Genomic DNA, 17835 nt, shown 5'->3' with positions numbered 1-17835 from the left:
ATGCCTTAGTATTGGCTACAAATACCAATGCAACTAATAGCAAAAAAACCAAATTGTGTAGAACAAGACACACATAATTAGCATAGTTATTATGGGGAGGGTTGAGTACTCCCCATTGTTTGAGACAAGAAGGTGCAGAGGAAGGTTCATCTACAGGTCCTTTAGGATGCATTTGGTGATATAAGTTTGTTTGGACATATATGATTTTATTATTCTTTTCTATCATTTCATCACTTGGCATTCTTTTTTCTAGTATTTTAGATGCTAATATAACTAGTTATTCTTTTATTTATGTAGTGAATCTTTTTTCTTGTTTTGCAAACAAGATTTCGTGTCTGTCAACCATCTTTGATATCATGGTCTGTGCTAATGTTATCCTCTCTGACCCTATTCTCACATGCCGTATTTCATATTGTTTTGGTTATTGAGGGGGATCAATGGAGTACTGTTGATGCTCAGTGGGCTCAGCTGATTGGACTTATAAGGTCCTTGGAGTTTCTGTCTTTTGGTTTTACCTTTTTATATAGAGTTTTTCACTGATAAAAAATATTAGAGGTTATCTCATAAGTGTATTTCCATTGAGAGTACACTACAAATACTGTATGAAATGGTTTGCAGAGTGTATGAAATGGTTTTTATTAACATATGTCATATTTTTTGTTTTACAAAAAGCTAATAACAAATAATTTTTTGTTTGTGGTTCTAAAGCTTGAGCTTTAGTTGCCTTATTCTTGGGTAGGCTCAATTGTTACACAGAATTTAGAGTTTGAATTTAATAAGTTCACTAACTCTGGTTTTTATGAACTGGTAGGTGGTGGAGATATATTTTATGCTGGCTTGATATCATTTTTCTGTACATATGTCAACTTCCTATTGATCAGATGTGTGGCACATATGTCAACTCCTGTTATATGTTCTGTAACAGACATTTTCAGCTTATTAAAATTTGTTGGCAGGCCATACGATCGTGAGATGGTGGACTTGTAGTTTGAGTGAACTGTTTTTCTGAAAATGGAGTATCTACTTGTAATAATCTTGCTTGTATACTCTTTTTATTTGTTATAATTATGCTAATGTAGGATTTATTTTCAACTCTTTTCCTCGTGTTTAATTTGCCAGCTTCTCTTAATTGTGACTTGTTTGACCTTTTTTTTCTTCCTTTTTATTTAGAACCAACAACACTATTTTTATTTGCCTTTTTTTTGGCTTTCCTATGTTTTTTTTACTTCCATTTATTAGTAAAAAAAAATTGTAATATTAAAAATTATAAAAGTTTTTCTCTAATTTTTTAATATAGATTATGAGTATCCTTCATAAGTATTATTTGAGCTTTCATAAGTATTATTTGAGTCGAATTAAGTAAGTTACATAATTTAAACTCATGATCGTCACTTAAGTTAGAATAATTTCATATTAATAAATTTAAGTCTTTCATGATGGAGATATTATTTTCATGTATGAAAGTGAGAATCATTAATTAAGAGTGTATATGTGCCGAATCCCGAATCCTTTAGTTCATATCTCTTTTATATATATATATGTATTTTTTTATATATATTGGTGTGAAAATGAAGCAGGCCTTTTGTTGCGTTATTTAAGGTGCTTTCTAACCCCAAGTCCTTCAACTTCATAGCTTTGCAATTCACAGGTAAGTCACATCACATGAGAATGTAGTTGGTCAGTTTTTCACGAGACAAAGTTCTCCCAAACACTTCAACATGGCTTCTTCAGCTATGGAAACCTGCAAATCAGAGGATTTGCACATGCAGGTTGACATTGAGAAGAACGCGAAGGATATAAGGTCTCAGTGGGTGCTTAACGCTCATGAGCCCCCAAGTCCATGGCGTGTGGTTGCAGATTCTGTGAGCAAAACTATCTCCCACTATAAACATAAACTTTCCTCTCTCATAGATCAACCCTGCACCACACTCCTCCTTTCAGTTCTGCAGGTGGTTTTTCCAATTCTTGCTTGGGGCAGAAACTACACTGCTACTAAGTTCAGGAAAGATCTTCTTGCAGGTCTCACTATTGCTAGTCTTTGTATTCCCCAGGTATACATATTGCATATGTTATTATAATTAATTTATATATAATTAAGCTAAGCTACCACTTGCAATTGATATAGAACTATTTCTGCTTGTTGTGTGATGTTTTCAATTTTCAATGCAGAGCATTGGGTATGCCACCTTGGCACATCTTGATCCTCAATATGGCCTTTGTAAGCCACTTCTTTTTTCCTACTTATTATCATTACAATTGTTTTTCATTCCATATGATGCCTTTTTTAAATAATAAATTTAGTACTCGATATTGGTTTATTACTAATTTGTGAAATAAAATGATTTAGATACAAGTGTGGTACCACCACTTATCTATGCTGTAATGGGAACCTCGAGGGAGATAGCAATTGGTCCAGTGGCAGTGGTTTCTCTTTTGTTATCCTCAATGATGGAGAAATTAGTAGACCCTGCTACTGATCCAGTGGGTTATACAAAGCTGATTTTGCTTGCTACTCTCTTTGCTGGTATCTTTCAGACTTCCTTCGGACTCCTCAGGTGAACAATTAATTAACATACTATGCTCATATTCCTATCATTATATTTTATAAGTTTCCCATAAGGTTGAGAGTGATCTTTTTTAACTTTGCCATCCATTAAAATTTAACAGACTTGGGTTCCTTGTGGATTTCCTATCCCATGCTGCAATAGTTTTGGAACCAGATTCCAATTCACCATTCAGTACATTTATTATAATAAATTTAATTATAAATATTATTAAGCATAAGTTTAATGATTAAAAAACATGTAGTTGTTTTCTGTTTGTTTGTTTATTGTCCCCTTAATTAAAAAAATCTGATGGATTAGGTACGTGTTTAATTTGATTTATTTTTAAAAATATTATTATTTACTTTTTTTTGATAACTTTTTAAAAAAATAATCACTCATATTCTGCATCCATTTATTAGTGGAAAGGTAAAATAATAACTAATTAGCTTCCAAATTAAACAGGCACAAGAAATGTAATTATTAAAATTTCCTAGAACTAATAAATATAATTTCATCATGCATACGCATATCATCAATGCTAACATATATGTTGAATTACAGTGGAACCCTCGAAATTTTATCTTGGGATGCTCGTTCTTGGTCTTCATCCTAACGACGAGATTTTTGGTAGGCGATATAACTGAACCAACTCTTAAATATTACTATGTCTTTGTTCAATTCCCTCTAGTTTGAAATTAATTTGTGCTAATTAATTGGCAGGGTAAAAGGAAGAAGAAACTATTCTGGTTGGCATCAATCTCTCCTCTTGTATCTGTTGTTGTGTCAACTCTAATTGTGTTTATCACAAGAGCTGATAAAAATGGAGTTAAAATTGTGAAACATGTAAAAGGGGGGTTGAATCCAAGCTCCATCCATCAGTTAGACTTCAACAACCCCTACATTGGAGAAGTGGCCAAAATTGGACTAGTGGTTGCTGTCGTTGCCCTTACTGTGAGTAACCAATTATAATTATAATTATATATGAAACCCTCAACTTAATTAATACAATATACGAAGTTACCATATTCATTCCCTATCTATTTTTTTTGTCAAACCTAATTATTTTCCATTTCATTTTTAATTTATACTCCAACAACTATTCTTGCTTCTGTGATTCTCTCTGCCCTACCAGGACTCATTGACCTCAGTGAAGCTTACAAAATTTGGAAGGTTGATAAGATAGACTTTCTTGCATGCGCTGGAGCATTCTTTGGAGTACTGTTTGCATCTGTGGAGATTGGTCTACTTGCTGCGGTAATCATTGCCACTTCCATATCTTCTCACTCCCTTCTGAAATGACTTTACTTATTAATTATAATTTGTTATTTAAAATAAAATAATAAGTATATTCTTAATTTTCTAGCATAGACGACTTTAAAAGATATTTGAAAAACTATATTAATTTTTTCATATGATAATTATATATATATATATATATATATATATATCCTATATATACTTGACTTAATTATTGTTGTCAATTATAGATATATAATTTATTAAAGTATATGGTAAAATATACTTTTTAAAATATAATAAATGGGAGAAATAAAAAACATTTTAGAAAAGAATCTTAACAAGTTAATTTCTCATTCTTTAAAACTCAGTACATAATGAGTTTTGCTTTTATTTTGTTAATATAAAACATAAATCTATATTAATATTTAAGATAAATAATATTTTCAATCCTCGTGAAGGAGAAACGGGTGTACTGGTGTACTAGAAAACAATAGAAATAATAAAAATTAAAGAATGTTTAACAAGTTAACAAAATCAGAGGATTTGCACATGCAGGTTAACAAAATCAGTGCTAGTTGATTTTGTTGCGGTGTCCAATTTTTAATACAAAGATAATTATACCATTAATTAATTAGAATTTCTCTTAGATATAATTTTTAAAATAATTATCATAAAAATTAATATACTCTTATTATGTATACCAACTAGCACTGATTTTTTTAATATGATCAGTTAGATTTTTTAATATCTCCAACAGATTTTTTCATATAAAAAAGTTATTACTATATATAACAATCTATGATTTTATTAGTTCATTCTAGTTAAATTCTTTTTGGCTGTTTATTGATTTATTATGTGATGTAATTGCAGGGTACTCAAAGATTTTTGCAACACTTGGAGTTGTATGCAAGTGTTGTGATGGGGTTGGAGGCGCCTGCACTAGTAAATGGACAGAATCTTGCAATAACCTACAATGTTTTCCTTGGAAATCACACTGTACTAAGCAACATTAAATATTTTATGCTAATTAAACATATAAATATAAATATACACAACATTTTAATGTAATTAGCATCTGTAGTTGTATTTTTAGCTTTTTGTAGGTTGCTATGATTAGATTTTTGAAACTGAACCCTTTTTGGATGTTATGGTTAAAACTGAGTTATTATCGGAGTCCACTGCTTTCCATGTTCAGTCCCTTGATTCAGTTCATATGAATTTTTAAGATAATTATGATTATTAAACACATACTAATAGTTGAAACTGGTTGACAATGATTCAGCATATATGGTTATTTGTGGTAAACCTGTTTATTGTACTGCTCCATCTAAAATTTGGTACAACATTTAAAGACGGTTAATAACAATTAACCGTCTTTGAAAGACACAGTATTTAAAGACAGTTATTAGCAAATAACCGTCTTTAAATGTCTATTTTGACACGACTTTCAAAGACGGTTATTTGTTAATAACCGTCTTTGATGGTAAAGTCTAACATACCTTTCAAAGACGGTTATTAGCTAATAACCGTCTTTGAATGCCTATTTGACACACAGTTCAAAGACGGTTATTAGCAAATAACCGTCTTTGAATGTAAACTCTGACATAGCATACAAAGACGGTTATTAGTTAATAATCGTTTTAACGATGTTTTAAACAATGACGGTTGATAACCGTCGTTAAATGCACTAATTAACCGTCGTAAAAAGCCTTTTTTTTAGTAGTGTAGCTGTATTTTATATTTGGTGATTGGTGGAATGTTTGTGTTGATTGCCAAAAAATTAATAGTGAATACTTGCAATTTTTAAAACTTAAATAAATGGTTAGTATCTATGTTTAGGGATAAGGCTTAACTATAAAATAGAAGGTCTTATATGTAGTATGTCATACTTATATACTGTTGCCACCAATATTTTCATAGTTTTCTTGTTAGCATGTCAATTTCTTTTGTTGTTATGTTCATTTTGTACTGTATTAATTAAATTTCTATGCGTGTAATGTATGGTATTCTTTTCCAAGGTTGGATTTTATACAAGAAAAGCCAGTAACTAAATGATGAATATCCTTAAGTTTGCATCATTTATTTTCCGCCTTCTTGCAAACTATGTCTAAATGAAATTAAAAGCTCTTTTTTCTTTCTATGCATTTATTACAATTCTTTCTCAATTATGACAAGTACATATATAATAATTTTGAATGATTTTTGTTCACCAATTTTTTGTGCATATAGTTAAAGTAATATTTAAATTTTGATAATTGTTTTTATATTTACATGCAACGTAAGTTGATAAATTAAGCTTATATGTATATATATTTATTCGATGTTAATTTTTTTTTTATAGAAATATTATCTATATTTGATATTAAGAAGTTCTGGTAAAGTAAAATAATTAAGATTAGCGTATCATCAGAAATTAAAATAATCTTCATATATAATTTAATTTAAAATTTCATTTGAATTTTTTAATATTATTGCATGGCATAATTAGGGGGAAAATGTGACTTTCTTTTAAGTTTTAAGATTTTTTTCACCAAATCAATCATGAATTTAAAATTAATTTTATTGAGTAACAAAATATCATCATGTTGGGAAGAGAGACGATTTTTATCAAATATGATTTGTAAATTCTATAGTCAATTATGGTGAGTTTTTATTTGATAAAAAAATATTACTGTAGGTTTTTTTAATTTTTTTTAAATTCTAAGATTGTAATTAGAAAAATTATCTTAAATTCTATAGATTCTAAGTCGACTTTTGGAAAAACCATCTTAGGCAGGGTTTAGAGAAATTTGTAGGGATCACCATGAAAGCTTTCTTGTGGGGTCTTATGATAATAAACTAGAGAAAGCTTTAAATTCTAAAATGAATCAAATCATTATTGTTCTAACTTTCATTTGTGAAATGTTGTCAAAATGTTAAACAACTAAGAAGCAAATTAAAGCAGACCTCAAATTTTCAAAAAAAAGATTCGAAAGAATTGAAAGTTTTGAAGAGGCAATATGCGGCACTACCAAAACAAGAAAAATGTAGCATTTACCAGCAGTAATTCTTATTAGCTTTTGTTTATTTGATTTGGGTAATATAGATAGCTACCAAGATAAGCAGAATTTTATTACAAAAGATTTATCTATTGAAGTTTTATTTATTTTTCTTTAAATAATTATGCATCATCTTTCTTGTTTTTCGTACTTTAGAATTTCATACCGTATAGCAGTATTTTTATGAGAAAACATATTAACATCTGAATTGTTAAACATTAAAAACATGTACACATGTATGAACTTTTTGCGTGAAAGTATTTTGATATTTGAATTGCTAAGATATATATATATATATATATATATATATATATATATATATTTCATTTTAATTGTCGAACCTTTCTCTAGTTTATTATCATAATAATTTTAATATGAAAAATTTTCCCTATATTCTGTCTCTTCTCGCCTAACTAAAGATTTATTGAAGATTGTTTTATCAGCAAATTTAAATTCTTATTTCTATTTTTTTCATTCCAATTAAATTTGGGGAGCATTTTATTTATTATTTGTTTATAGTTTTTTTACTTCATTGTCATAATATTTTAAAAACTTTATAATTTTTTTTACTGAAAAATTTCTTATTGTAAAACTTTTATGTAATTTAGTAAAAAAAATTGCAAAATTTCCTCACTGTTACGCAATTTTTTCCATCTACTCTATTAATTCAATTTATAAAACTATTTTTACGTAGTAATTATAAAATATATTATATTCTTAAATTATTATATACTCAAATAATAGTTTTTAGTATTTATAAAAAAACATTATTCTTTAGTTATTAAAATGGATATGATATAAAATAAATATAATTATTTTCCCAAACTAAATACTGTGCAGAGCACAGGGCCATAAATATTGAAAAACATATCTAACTTTTTTTTTTTTTCTTAAATATATCTCGTAAAATTTTAAAATATGTTGAAGAGTCTGATGACAAAAATTGTAAGAAACATATCTAATTGTAAGAAAAATCATTGGTTAAAATAAATAGGATCACCATAAATGTTAATTGATGCACAAAGGCAAGATCAATCAAAATAGAACTGACTTGCTATGAACTTATTGCCCAACCAAGTTGAGAAACTATTGGAAACATTGTAATAACTGGGATGCTAAATTGGATGGATATTAAGTTTCATAGCCAAAAGCAGAAATTCCAACCCCAAAATGTTAATTATCACCAATAGAACCAATTAAATTCGAAGAGAGAACCAGAGCACTTCTCACCCTCATCATATGTACAGTCTCCCGAGGTCTCAGCATTGAGTTTCCTTGTCCAGCACCAACTCCAGCATGCATATTTACAGGGCTTGGAATCCCCACCATACTAGAAGAAGGCATGCCTCCAGAACTAAGCATAGATGATGATGGCACTCCCTGAAACCCTGGTCTAATGCTTCTGTTAATCCCACCCCAACATGCCCATACCATTTCCACCAGGCAACATTCGCACACCACCAAGATCACTTCCTGAAAGAGATCCAGGAACAGACATGGTAGATTGCGGCATGTTTCTGCTAGATATCATCTGATTATATTGTTGTATTCTCTTCTGTTCGTCAACTGATAAAGGTGGAGTTCGTGAAACTCCATATCTACTATCCCTGAAAACACATGCAGTCCCTAGCATTGAATAACTAATTATGTGTATTTAATAATTGCATAGCAAGAATCTCCAGTTATAAAATGTGCTAACCTGGCAGGGGCTGCCAATGGACCAGATGATGTTAAGTTATTGCTAAGACCAATACCAGAAGATGATGGAAGTGATGAATTTAGCCCAGCTGAAGGATGCACAGATGAAACAGAACTATGATTTGACATTGGTAAACCACCAGCAAGAGAGCCTTGATACCCAAGAGACAGGACATCTGGGCTTGTTTGATTTGTATCACAAAGATCAAGTGGCCTTCACCAGAACTCAAAAATGGTTAAGATACTTGTGATTGTGCCAAACAAAACAATAATGTACAACCAGAATGTGAAAAATTCAAGGTAACCCTAGTTGTGGCATAGACAATAATACAATAGTATTCATAACTTTAAAACTTCAATGCTAACCACCACCACCACCCAACAAAAAAATCAAATCAAATCAAATAGAACTTATGTCAAAACATTTCCATTCAAGTTGTTCGGGCAGATTTGGGAAAGAGCAATCCCGTGTGAATTATGGACAGGTACTAATGGTTGGTTATCATTCTGCATTTAAACAAAAGAATTTCAAATCAGCTGTTATTAAAAGGTTTTAAAATTCTTACAGCTACCACCCTGCTCATAGATACACATCAATAATATTCTTCAAAAATAATTAAACCAACCAGCAGTGTATGTCCCATATCGGTAAGATATTACCATACAAAATCAGCAGGAAAAGTGCCAACAGGATATAAAAAAGTTATGCTGTTTGCTGCATAATCACATTAAAATCAGAATTTAAAAAATGACAAAAATTATGATTAAATGTCCGACTTCTTCAGAGGTAACTGCACTCTAGAAATCAACCAGGAAATAAACCAATAGATACAGAAAAGTCCAATTCAAAAAAGGTTACCATTAGGACCGTAGGAAGGGGGAGTTAATTAAGGATAATTAGAATATTAGTTTTAGAGTTAGTTAGTGACAAAAAAATAGGAAGACTTAAGGTAAGGAAATTCATTCAGATCTGCCGGTTACCATTCGTAAATTGAACATTAGTTTGCTGTGAAAGGAAAAATCCTTCGTGAGGGGGAAACCTTTAGAGGACTTTGTTTTGTTCTTTTCCCATCAATTAAGAAATATGTTGGAGATATACTTTTATAACTGCATAATATTTTATTTTTCAATTTTTAAAATAGGATTTAGTATATAAGTTGATTTCCTATATTTTAGGAATAAGTCAGTTTTAATGGATTAGCCTAGTCAATAAGTGGCTCCCCTTATCTTTAAGGAGCAAGTTAGTTTTAATATTTTGTTTTGCTAATATCTTGTTATCTAATTAGTTTATCTTTTACTATTTATTGTATCGCTGTTGAGAACAATTTGAATTAGAATAGAATAATTCTATTTCCTTTGCATACGTATTGTCTCTCTACTCTCCTCTGTTTTTGATAATTTCCTCCTCAAAACCAACAATTGGTATCGAGAGCCTTATTCTTACGGGATCCTGTACCATGGAAGGTGAAGCAAGTTATATCCACATAACTCTTCCAATCTTTGATGGAGAGAATTATGATCTTTGGGAAGTGAAAATGCAATCCTACATGGAGTCTTTGGATTTGTGGGATACTGTGGAAGAGGATTATGAAATATATCCACTGCCTGAAAATCCCACCATGGCCCAAATTAAAAATCACAAGGAAAGAAAGATGAAGAAGGCAAAGGCGAGGTCATGTTTGTTCACTGGTGTTTCACAAATGATATTCATCAGAATCATGACTCTTAAATCACCCAAAGCAATTTGGGATTATCTGAAAGAGGAATACGCTGGAGATGATAGAATACGAAGCATGCAAGTGCTGAATTTAAGGAGGGAATTTGAGCTTCAAAGGATGCAAGAGTCAGAGACAATCGAAGAATACTCAAACAAATTATTGGGTATTGCTAACAAGATAAAGTTGTTGGGAAGTGATTTTGCTGATTCGAGAATTGTAGAGAAAATTTTGGTAACGGTGCCAGAGAGGTATGAAGCATCTATAACTTCATTGGAGAACACAAAGGATCTGTCAAAAATCACATTGGCAGAAGTGCTACATGCCCTGCAAGCTCAAGAGCAGCGAAGGTTGATGAGGCAAGATCGTGTTGTCGAAGGTACTTTGTAACATCTCAATTTTTGTAATCTAGATTAAAAAGGATTGTTATTTATAAATAAATAAAGTTTTAGAAAAATGATGAGATTTTATAAATAAATAAATAAGAAGATATAATTATTAATTAAAATAATGATTTGAGAGAAAATAAAAAGGGTATTTCATTTATTTGTTTGATAGAAAATAAAATAGAGTTTGTTTTTATAAAATAAATAAATAAATATAGAGCAAATAATAGGCTGAGTACCTAGGTATAAATAGTTATGTTAAGTCAGATGCCTCTCTTTGGCCTCATTTTCGTTTTTCCCATTCTCCTCTCAAAATCCTTTCTTTTTCCCATAGCTCACCAAACCTGTCTTAGAAAAATGACGATCTCGGGCTCATTCACCGTTGGATCATTGTGAAATTTGAACACCACGTTTGCAACCCAATTACGAGCATTCTCACCGTTGGGAATTTTGATATTATGTCTGAGCTTAGAGGAAAACCCTTCGCGTTGTAGCCTTTTATTTTTCTGCAGAAATCCAAAACTGTCTCGGTAAAACTACGATCCCGAATTCGTTAACCGTTGGATATTCATGAAATTTGGATATGTTGTTAGAAATTCAATTGCGCACAGTTCCACCATTGGGATTTTTGAGATAATATTCGTGGTGGGAGAAAAAGGAATCGCATGAAGACAGTACAAGTGGAGGTTTCAATCTCTTCTCCGTCTCTTTGGCGTTTGGGAATTCTATCGGAACAGTCGGAGGAATAACTGAAGGAATCTAAGGGAACCGCTAGAAATGTTACTATCGCTAGCTGAAGACACGTGAGTCCGCTCAGAGGTAAGGGATGAGTTTATCGCAATTGGGAGTTAGAATGAACATGTGTAGGGATCTTTAGAGAACTAAATTTGGGTTTATTTTGGGATGTTTATTGAATTATAATTTTTCATAGGTAAAGTGCACATGATTCATGAGGTGTGATAACATGTTAAATTGAGATTATACCATTGTGATTGGGATTAAGTGTATGTGATAAATTAAGTATGTATACGATTGAGATATATATGTGCATTGAGTTGTGAACTATGAATTGTACAATCACACGATCATAAGTCCCTTCAAGGGCGACGAGTTAATGCTAAGTCCCTTTTAGGGCGACGAGTTGATGTTAAGTTCCTTTTAGGGCGACGAGTTAATGTTAAGTCCCTTTAAGGGCGACGAGTTAATGATAAGACCCTTAAAGGACGACGAGTTAAATTTATTTTGAGAACAATTGAGAAGTCATGTGTTTTGTACAGTTCATAGATAGAGTCTGTGTGCTAAAATATTTTCTTGGTTGGACCTGAATCAGGAGGGAGAGGCCCTGACGGACTCTTCGGAGTGTAGGCCTTGGGGGTCACACGGTTTGAGTGCTCCTTTAAGCCTATGTTGATCTCATATGGTTGGAAAATTCTCGCAAAACACTGTGACCCTGACTGGTCTCCCTATGATATTACCTAGTGAGAGTGACTTGACTTACTATTGTGTGGCTTGTCTTGTCATGTACTCCTAGGCGCCCGCCGAGGTTTTTCACTGACATGGTACCACATTGCATATAAGCTTGAGTCTTAGCATAACTGTTGCATACGCTTGCTAATTGTTTATTATGAAATTGATGTGTTATTATGTCTTGATCGGAGTGTGTGATTCCTGTGTATTGTGATTGATGATTGAAAGGTGTGATTGATGGATGAAAAGTGTGATTGATGAAAGGCAAAGTGATGAAATAATGTGAGATATGCTAAGTAAATTGTATTTGGCTACTATATGTTGTGTTGTTTCTCTCTAGTAGTTAGAAATGTGATAACTCACTCCCGGTTTGCTATTTGTGTTTGGATCCTGTGATGATATTGAACTTTGTGTTCGGGGGAGCAGATGAATAGGTGGATGACTATGAAGAACCTCATGCTAGAGGACACGAGAACACCACGCTTTGATAGGATGTGACATTAGGATATAGGTTCTATATTAATTGTATGAAACTTAGATGACCTACTTTGTGTTGAGATGACTTTATTATTTATTTGGACAAGTTTGAATATGATGTAGAAGAAAGTGAATGTGAGCCTTTTACCCATTTGAAAAGCTTGTATTTAAAAATGTTTTAAAAATACTTTTAATTAATATTTGAATTTTTATTCCTTTATTAATATATATGTGAGGGGTAGAGGGTGTCACATGCTTTGCCCACCAAACATCATGAAGTTGATGAAAGCAAAAAGGATTTTTTCAAGAAGAACCAGCCAGCAAGCAGCGAAAATAGTGCAAACAACCAAAACAAAGGTAAGGATAAAAAGAAAAATTATCAACCTTGAGTACTGAATCAAGTGAAAGTTGGTTGATTGATAGTGGTTGTACGAACCACATGACATATGATAAGACTTTATTCAAGGATTTGAAGCCAACTAATGTCTCAAAGGTCAGAATTGGGAATGGTGGCTATATTCCTATAAAAGGAAAAGGAACTATTGCAATTTCAACGTGTTCAGGTATCAAATTAATATCAGATGTTCTTTATGTACCTAACATTGACCAAAACTTGCTAAGCGTAGGTCAGTTGATTAAAAAGGGATTTAAAGTGTCCTTTGAACATCAACATTGCTTTATCTATGACAATTTTGGCCGGGAAGTTCTAAGGGTTAAAATGAAAGGTAAAAACTTCTCATTTGATCCAGCAGAGGAGGAGCATACAACCTATTTCACTCAAGTCACACCCACGGAATTCAAGCACAAGAGACTTGATCATTGCCATCTTGAAAGAATGCTAAACATGAAAAAAAGGAAATATGCAAAAGAAAATTTGAAGAAGTTTCAAATGGAGGAATGCAAATCTGCTAGCACACTAATGAATCAAAAGGAGAAGTTCCGAAAAGAAGAAGGTGTTGATAACATTGATGAAGGATATTATGGGAGCTTGATTGGATGTCTAATGTATCTCACTACAACAAGGCCAAACATTCTATTTGCTCAAAAGAACAAAACTGGAATTTTTATTGATAATCAAGTAGCCATTGCTATTGCAAACAATCTCGTGTGTCATGGGAAGACTAAACATTTCAACATCAAGTTCTATTATTTGATAAAGATGCAACAAAGTGGTGAAGTGAACTTAATTTATTGTAGGTCTAAAGATCAACTGGTTGACATGTTTACAAAGTCACTACCTATCAACAAACTTGAACTCAAAGAATTGGAGTTTACAGTTCCAAAAGCAAGGAGGAGTGTTGGAGATATACTTTTGTAACTGCATAATATTTTATTTTTCAGTTTTTAAAATAGGATTTAGTAAATAAGTTGATTTCCTATATTTTAGGAATAAGTCAGTTTTAATGGATTAGCCTAGTCAATAAGTGGTTCCTCTTATCTTTAAGGAGCAAGTTAGTTTTAATATTCTGTTTTGCTAATATCTTGTTATCTAATTAGTTTATCTTTTACTATTTATTGTATCGTTGCTGAGAACAATTTGAATTAGAATAGAATAATTCTATTTCCTCTGCATATGTATTGTCTCTCTTCTCTCATCTGTTTTTTATAATTTCCTCCTCAAAACCAACAAAATACAATCTTTTATATTCTTGCAAGGTTTCAGAGTTGAAACACAGGCTGCACAAGCTATTGAGGAGTGAAGAAATGTTCTGGGAAGACTGGAGACTGGATTGGAGATGAAGGCTTGGCGATTCTTAGTTTTGGGAGGAAGGGTTAACGTAGAGAAGTTTTGGGAGGAAGGAAGGATTTAGTGCAATAGAAATGAGAACTCAAAAGGAACTTGAGCCCAAGTTAAGGCACTTGAGTTTTAGTAGTAGTATGAATAAAACAAAAGCAAATCCGAATCCTTATATTATGTTTTAAAAAGGCACGTGAGCCCAACCTACTCAGTTTAACAAAGCAGTGAGCCCAATTTCCATTTGACCCGCAAGCCCAAACCAAACATCTCCTTCATAACCCTAATTTGAAACTGCCTCCACGATTGTGGACGGAGAAACTTCTCCCCTTCGCAAGATCCACAACACGCATGACAGCCAAGAGAAGCAAAGCAGCCACGATTGCCTTTTTTGCGGCTTATGCAACACGACGCCATCACAATTGTGTTTTCCCTGAAAACCGCAGCGTGATAGCTTTATAACATCATGATGCGCTCTATTTGAAAACACTGGTTGGAAAGCCACCTTAATTACAGTTATCCCCAACCAGCCTTAGTTGCAGCCTCTTTGGGGGTTGCCTTAACTGTAGCCCCAAGGGTGGTGCTTCAGTCCCGCATCAACTAGAGATATGGCTTAAATAGAGCTTATAAACCTTGGACAATCCTCACCTTACAAGCTGGTTTTGTGGGAGTTGAGTTAGGTCTTAAGCCAAAATTCCAAAAGTTAAGAATAATAGTTAGAGTAAGTGACAAATAAATACGACTGAATGAGAGGGAATTCATTCAGGTCTGTCAACATTTGTAAGTTGACAACTAGTTTTTGGTGAAAAGAGAAATCGTGTGAAGGGGAAACCCTTGGAGGAGAGTTCTCTCTTCTTTGTTCTGTTCTTTAGTCTTAGAATATGGGTTATGGGCCTAACTAAAAGTCATTGACTGAGGGTTGCCCCCCACTTATATATTTTATCTTGGTCTTATCTCTAGCCGATGTGGGACTTGAGTTTTTACCAATACACTCTCTCACGCACAATGTAATACAATTAGGCCATTGCAATACAAGCAGATCTAATCTTAAAATGGCATTCATACCACTACAAGCATCACTAAATTCAAGTTTCAACTGTATATAAATTAAGTTTGTCGGATATTTGAATTAACTAATCATCATATTTAACTAGTCATAAAAGTGATTGACTTAAAATAAATACAATTTTTAAATGTCACTACAATTGTATATTAGAATCCACCTAATATAAGATTTTGATTAAAACCTGATTCCTGTGGTAACGTTGCTTCTGCCCAATCTTGATAATTTTATCAAAATGAGACTTCAGAGTATCCTCCTCCATTGGTCCTTGAAAACGTTGAAACAACTGTCGGGCACTACCCTGCTAAAGATACAAAAATGTAAAACCAATCAAACAATGAGGATCTACTAATATGTATGTGTGAACGCATAATAAAAATTAAGAAATAATAAGGTTTAATTAATCATTTGGTCTCTCTATGGTTACAAAAACTTTCCCTTTTAGTCCCAATGCTTCAAAGCATCCCCTTTTAGTCCCAATGCTTCAAAGCATCCCCTTTTAGTCCCTACACATATCATTTTTAATCCTTGTTAGTCCAAACAGGACTTAAAGGGATTAAAATGATATGTGTAGGGAATAAAAAAGATTAAAAAATGTGTGTAGGGACAAAAAAGGGAAATTTTTTGTAACTATAGAAACCAAATGAGTAATTAAACCAAATAATAAAAGTATTCATGCCTTTGGAATTCCAGGTAGTGTAGACGAATAAGACTGAGAAGACCCTGAGTCTTCCGCGCTATCTACACCATCCCCAGAAGTTCTATCCATTAAAATTTTGTGACGCTCCTTGCACTCTTTTGGTTTCCGAAAGATACACTGGAAATATTGCAAAATTGTATTCCTTCAATTACAGATCCATGAGAAAGATAGCTGAGAAATAAAGGAGAAAAGAAAGAACAGTTCTGTCATGATTGACTGAGTGGAAAACAGAAAAGGGAGAATACTCCTTCCAAGGATTTCCCCTTCTACAACTGCTCAGTTTCCCAATCAAGGTTTATCAATAGCAAATAACAGCCTATGGCAGTGAGCTAAAAATCCACAAATCCGCAATACACATACGGCAGATGGCATGATGGCCTATGGCAGAAGCATGGTAATTGAATCGGGATACAAATCAAGAACCGGAAGACCAATTTTCCAAATCACAAATCTAAAAAAAACAATATAATAATAAACTAAAATTCAAGTAAATATCATCAATCTCAGAAAAAAAAACAATGTCATAACAATTATCAAAGTCTCAAAATCTCATCACATAAAGTCATTAACATAATTCTTAAAAACACCAAGGTTATCAATAGTGGATGACAGCTTATGGCTGTAAGCCAAAAATCTGCCATATACATATGGTGGACCTATGGCAGAAGCAATGGTGGACAAAAAAAAAATATAGACAAAAACTAAAAAAAAAGCATAAATAAATTTAAAAAAAAAACAGAAGAATCATATACTAAATTTCAAGAAAATATCATAACATTCATCAAAGACATAATGGTGATTAAAAAGGATAGTTATAAACTAACAATTAAATAACAGAATTAGAAAACAATTAAATATATCAGAATTTAAAAAAGGATACAAATAATAATAGTTTTATAAACACAATTAAAGATGAATTAAAAATATAAAACCAAAATAATATTTATAATGAACAAAAATACAAAACATTATAATTAAAACACATAATAGAACAGTAAAACAAGAGAAGCAAAGAAAAACCAGATAAAAAAAGAGTGAAATAAAGGAGACAAGTTTGTTGGAGACGGTCATCGCCACCAGAGATGATCACAGCTGCCAGTGATGGTTGTTGCAGGGTCACTGGAAGAGTACCTCAGTATTGTTGGGGTGCAGTGTTTAGTTTAGTAATTGGTCACAATTTTATATCTCGAGAATACAATACTTTTATAAGGGTTTTTCAAACATTTTGGGCTTTGGGTCTGGTCAGATCATGGGAGTTGCTACGTGCACCCAGCATTATTGCTGGGGCACCCAGCAAACAGTGAAGTGGCAAAATTGCCCTTCAATAATTCTTCTTCCGGAAGAAGTATTTCCGTAAACTTTTCGGAACAAGCTTTTCCGGAAAGTTTCCGGAAAAAGACTTCTTCCGGAAAAAGAATTTGGGAATTCCGGAAGTAGTCACAAACTTCGTCCGGAAGATCGTCATCCGGAAGTTTCCGGAAGAAGGTTCTTCCGGAAACTTCCGGAAGAACCTTCTTCCGGAACTGAACTTTTTTTTTAAAAAAAATTATTTGATAATATAATTTACTTTTAATGGATAAACTAAATTATAAAATAATTAATATTATTATGCATAAATAATTAAATAATTAGTGAACGTATGTAACGAAATAAGAATTTTCATTTTATAATAATAAGTAAAAATAAAATAATATTTAATGTGTATGTAATGACGATTTTGCCCTTGTGTAATTTTCTTTAAATTAACGCGTAAACGCTTCTTTCTACTGCG

At 32.3% G+C, this 17835-nt stretch overlaps 2 protein-coding genes across 2 annotated transcripts; one reads left to right on the top strand and one right to left on the bottom strand.

The window, feature by feature from the left end:
• Positions 1–300: 300 nt before the first annotated feature.
• Positions 301–3190, top strand: LOC114404358 (sulfate transporter 2.1-like). The gene is made up of 6 exons (XM_028367346.1): positions 301–485; positions 1634–2051; positions 2170–2218; positions 2348–2555; positions 2668–2738; positions 3108–3190. Exons 2-6 carry the CDS (start codon positions 1719–1721, stop codon positions 3188–3190), a joined length of 744 nt encoding a protein of 247 aa, XP_028223147.1. The 5' UTR covers positions 301–485; positions 1634–1718.
• Positions 3191–7802: 4612 nt separating this feature from the next.
• LOC114404359 (chromatin modification-related protein EAF1 B-like) lies at positions 7803–15679 on the bottom strand. The gene is made up of 4 exons (XM_028367347.1): positions 15549–15679; positions 8937–9028; positions 8523–8735; positions 7803–8430 (listed from the first exon to the last, which is right to left on the bottom strand). Exons 1-4 carry the CDS (start codon positions 15624–15626, stop codon positions 8229–8231), a joined length of 585 nt encoding a protein of 194 aa, XP_028223148.1. The 5' UTR covers positions 15627–15679; the 3' UTR covers positions 7803–8228.
• Positions 15680–17835: the final 2156 nt, after the last annotated feature.

Source organism: Glycine soja, unplaced genomic scaffold (genome assembly GCF_004193775.1).
Source record: "Glycine soja cultivar W05 unplaced genomic scaffold, ASM419377v2 tig00025808_1_pilon, whole genome shotgun sequence".
Lineage (NCBI taxonomy): Eukaryota > Viridiplantae > Streptophyta > Magnoliopsida > Fabales > Fabaceae > Glycine > Glycine soja.
The sequence above is the reverse complement of the archived record's forward strand: the minus strand, read 5'-3'. Positions and strand labels throughout refer to the sequence as shown.

What these genes read in the sequence shown, in the direction of transcription:
- LOC114404358 (XM_028367346.1), top strand. Translation starts at nt 1,719, where the DNA reads ATGGCTTCTTCAGCTATGGAAACCTGCAAATCAGAGGATTTGCACATG. An exon ending in TGATCCTCAATATGGCCTTT is followed by an intron (nt 2,219 to 2,347) that starts GTAAGCCACTTC and finishes AAAATGATTTAG; the next exon opens with ATACAAGTGTGGTACCACCA. An exon ending in AGATTCCAATTCACCATTCA is followed by an intron (nt 2,739 to 3,107) that starts GTACATTTATTA and finishes GTTGAATTACAG; the next exon opens with TGGAACCCTCGAAATTTTAT.
- LOC114404359 (XM_028367347.1), bottom strand. Translation starts at nt 15,626, where the DNA reads ATGGAGGAGGATACTCTGAAGTCTCATTTTGATAAAATTATCAAGATT. An exon ending in AACGTTACCACAGGAATCAG is followed by an intron (nt 9,029 to 15,548) that starts GTTTTAATCAAA and finishes GTTTAAATGCAG; the next exon opens with AATGATAACCAACCATTAGT. An exon ending in CCATTGGCAGCCCCTGCCAG is followed by an intron (nt 8,431 to 8,522) that starts GTTAGCACATTT and finishes ATGTGTTTTCAG; the next exon opens with GGATAGTAGATATGGAGTTT.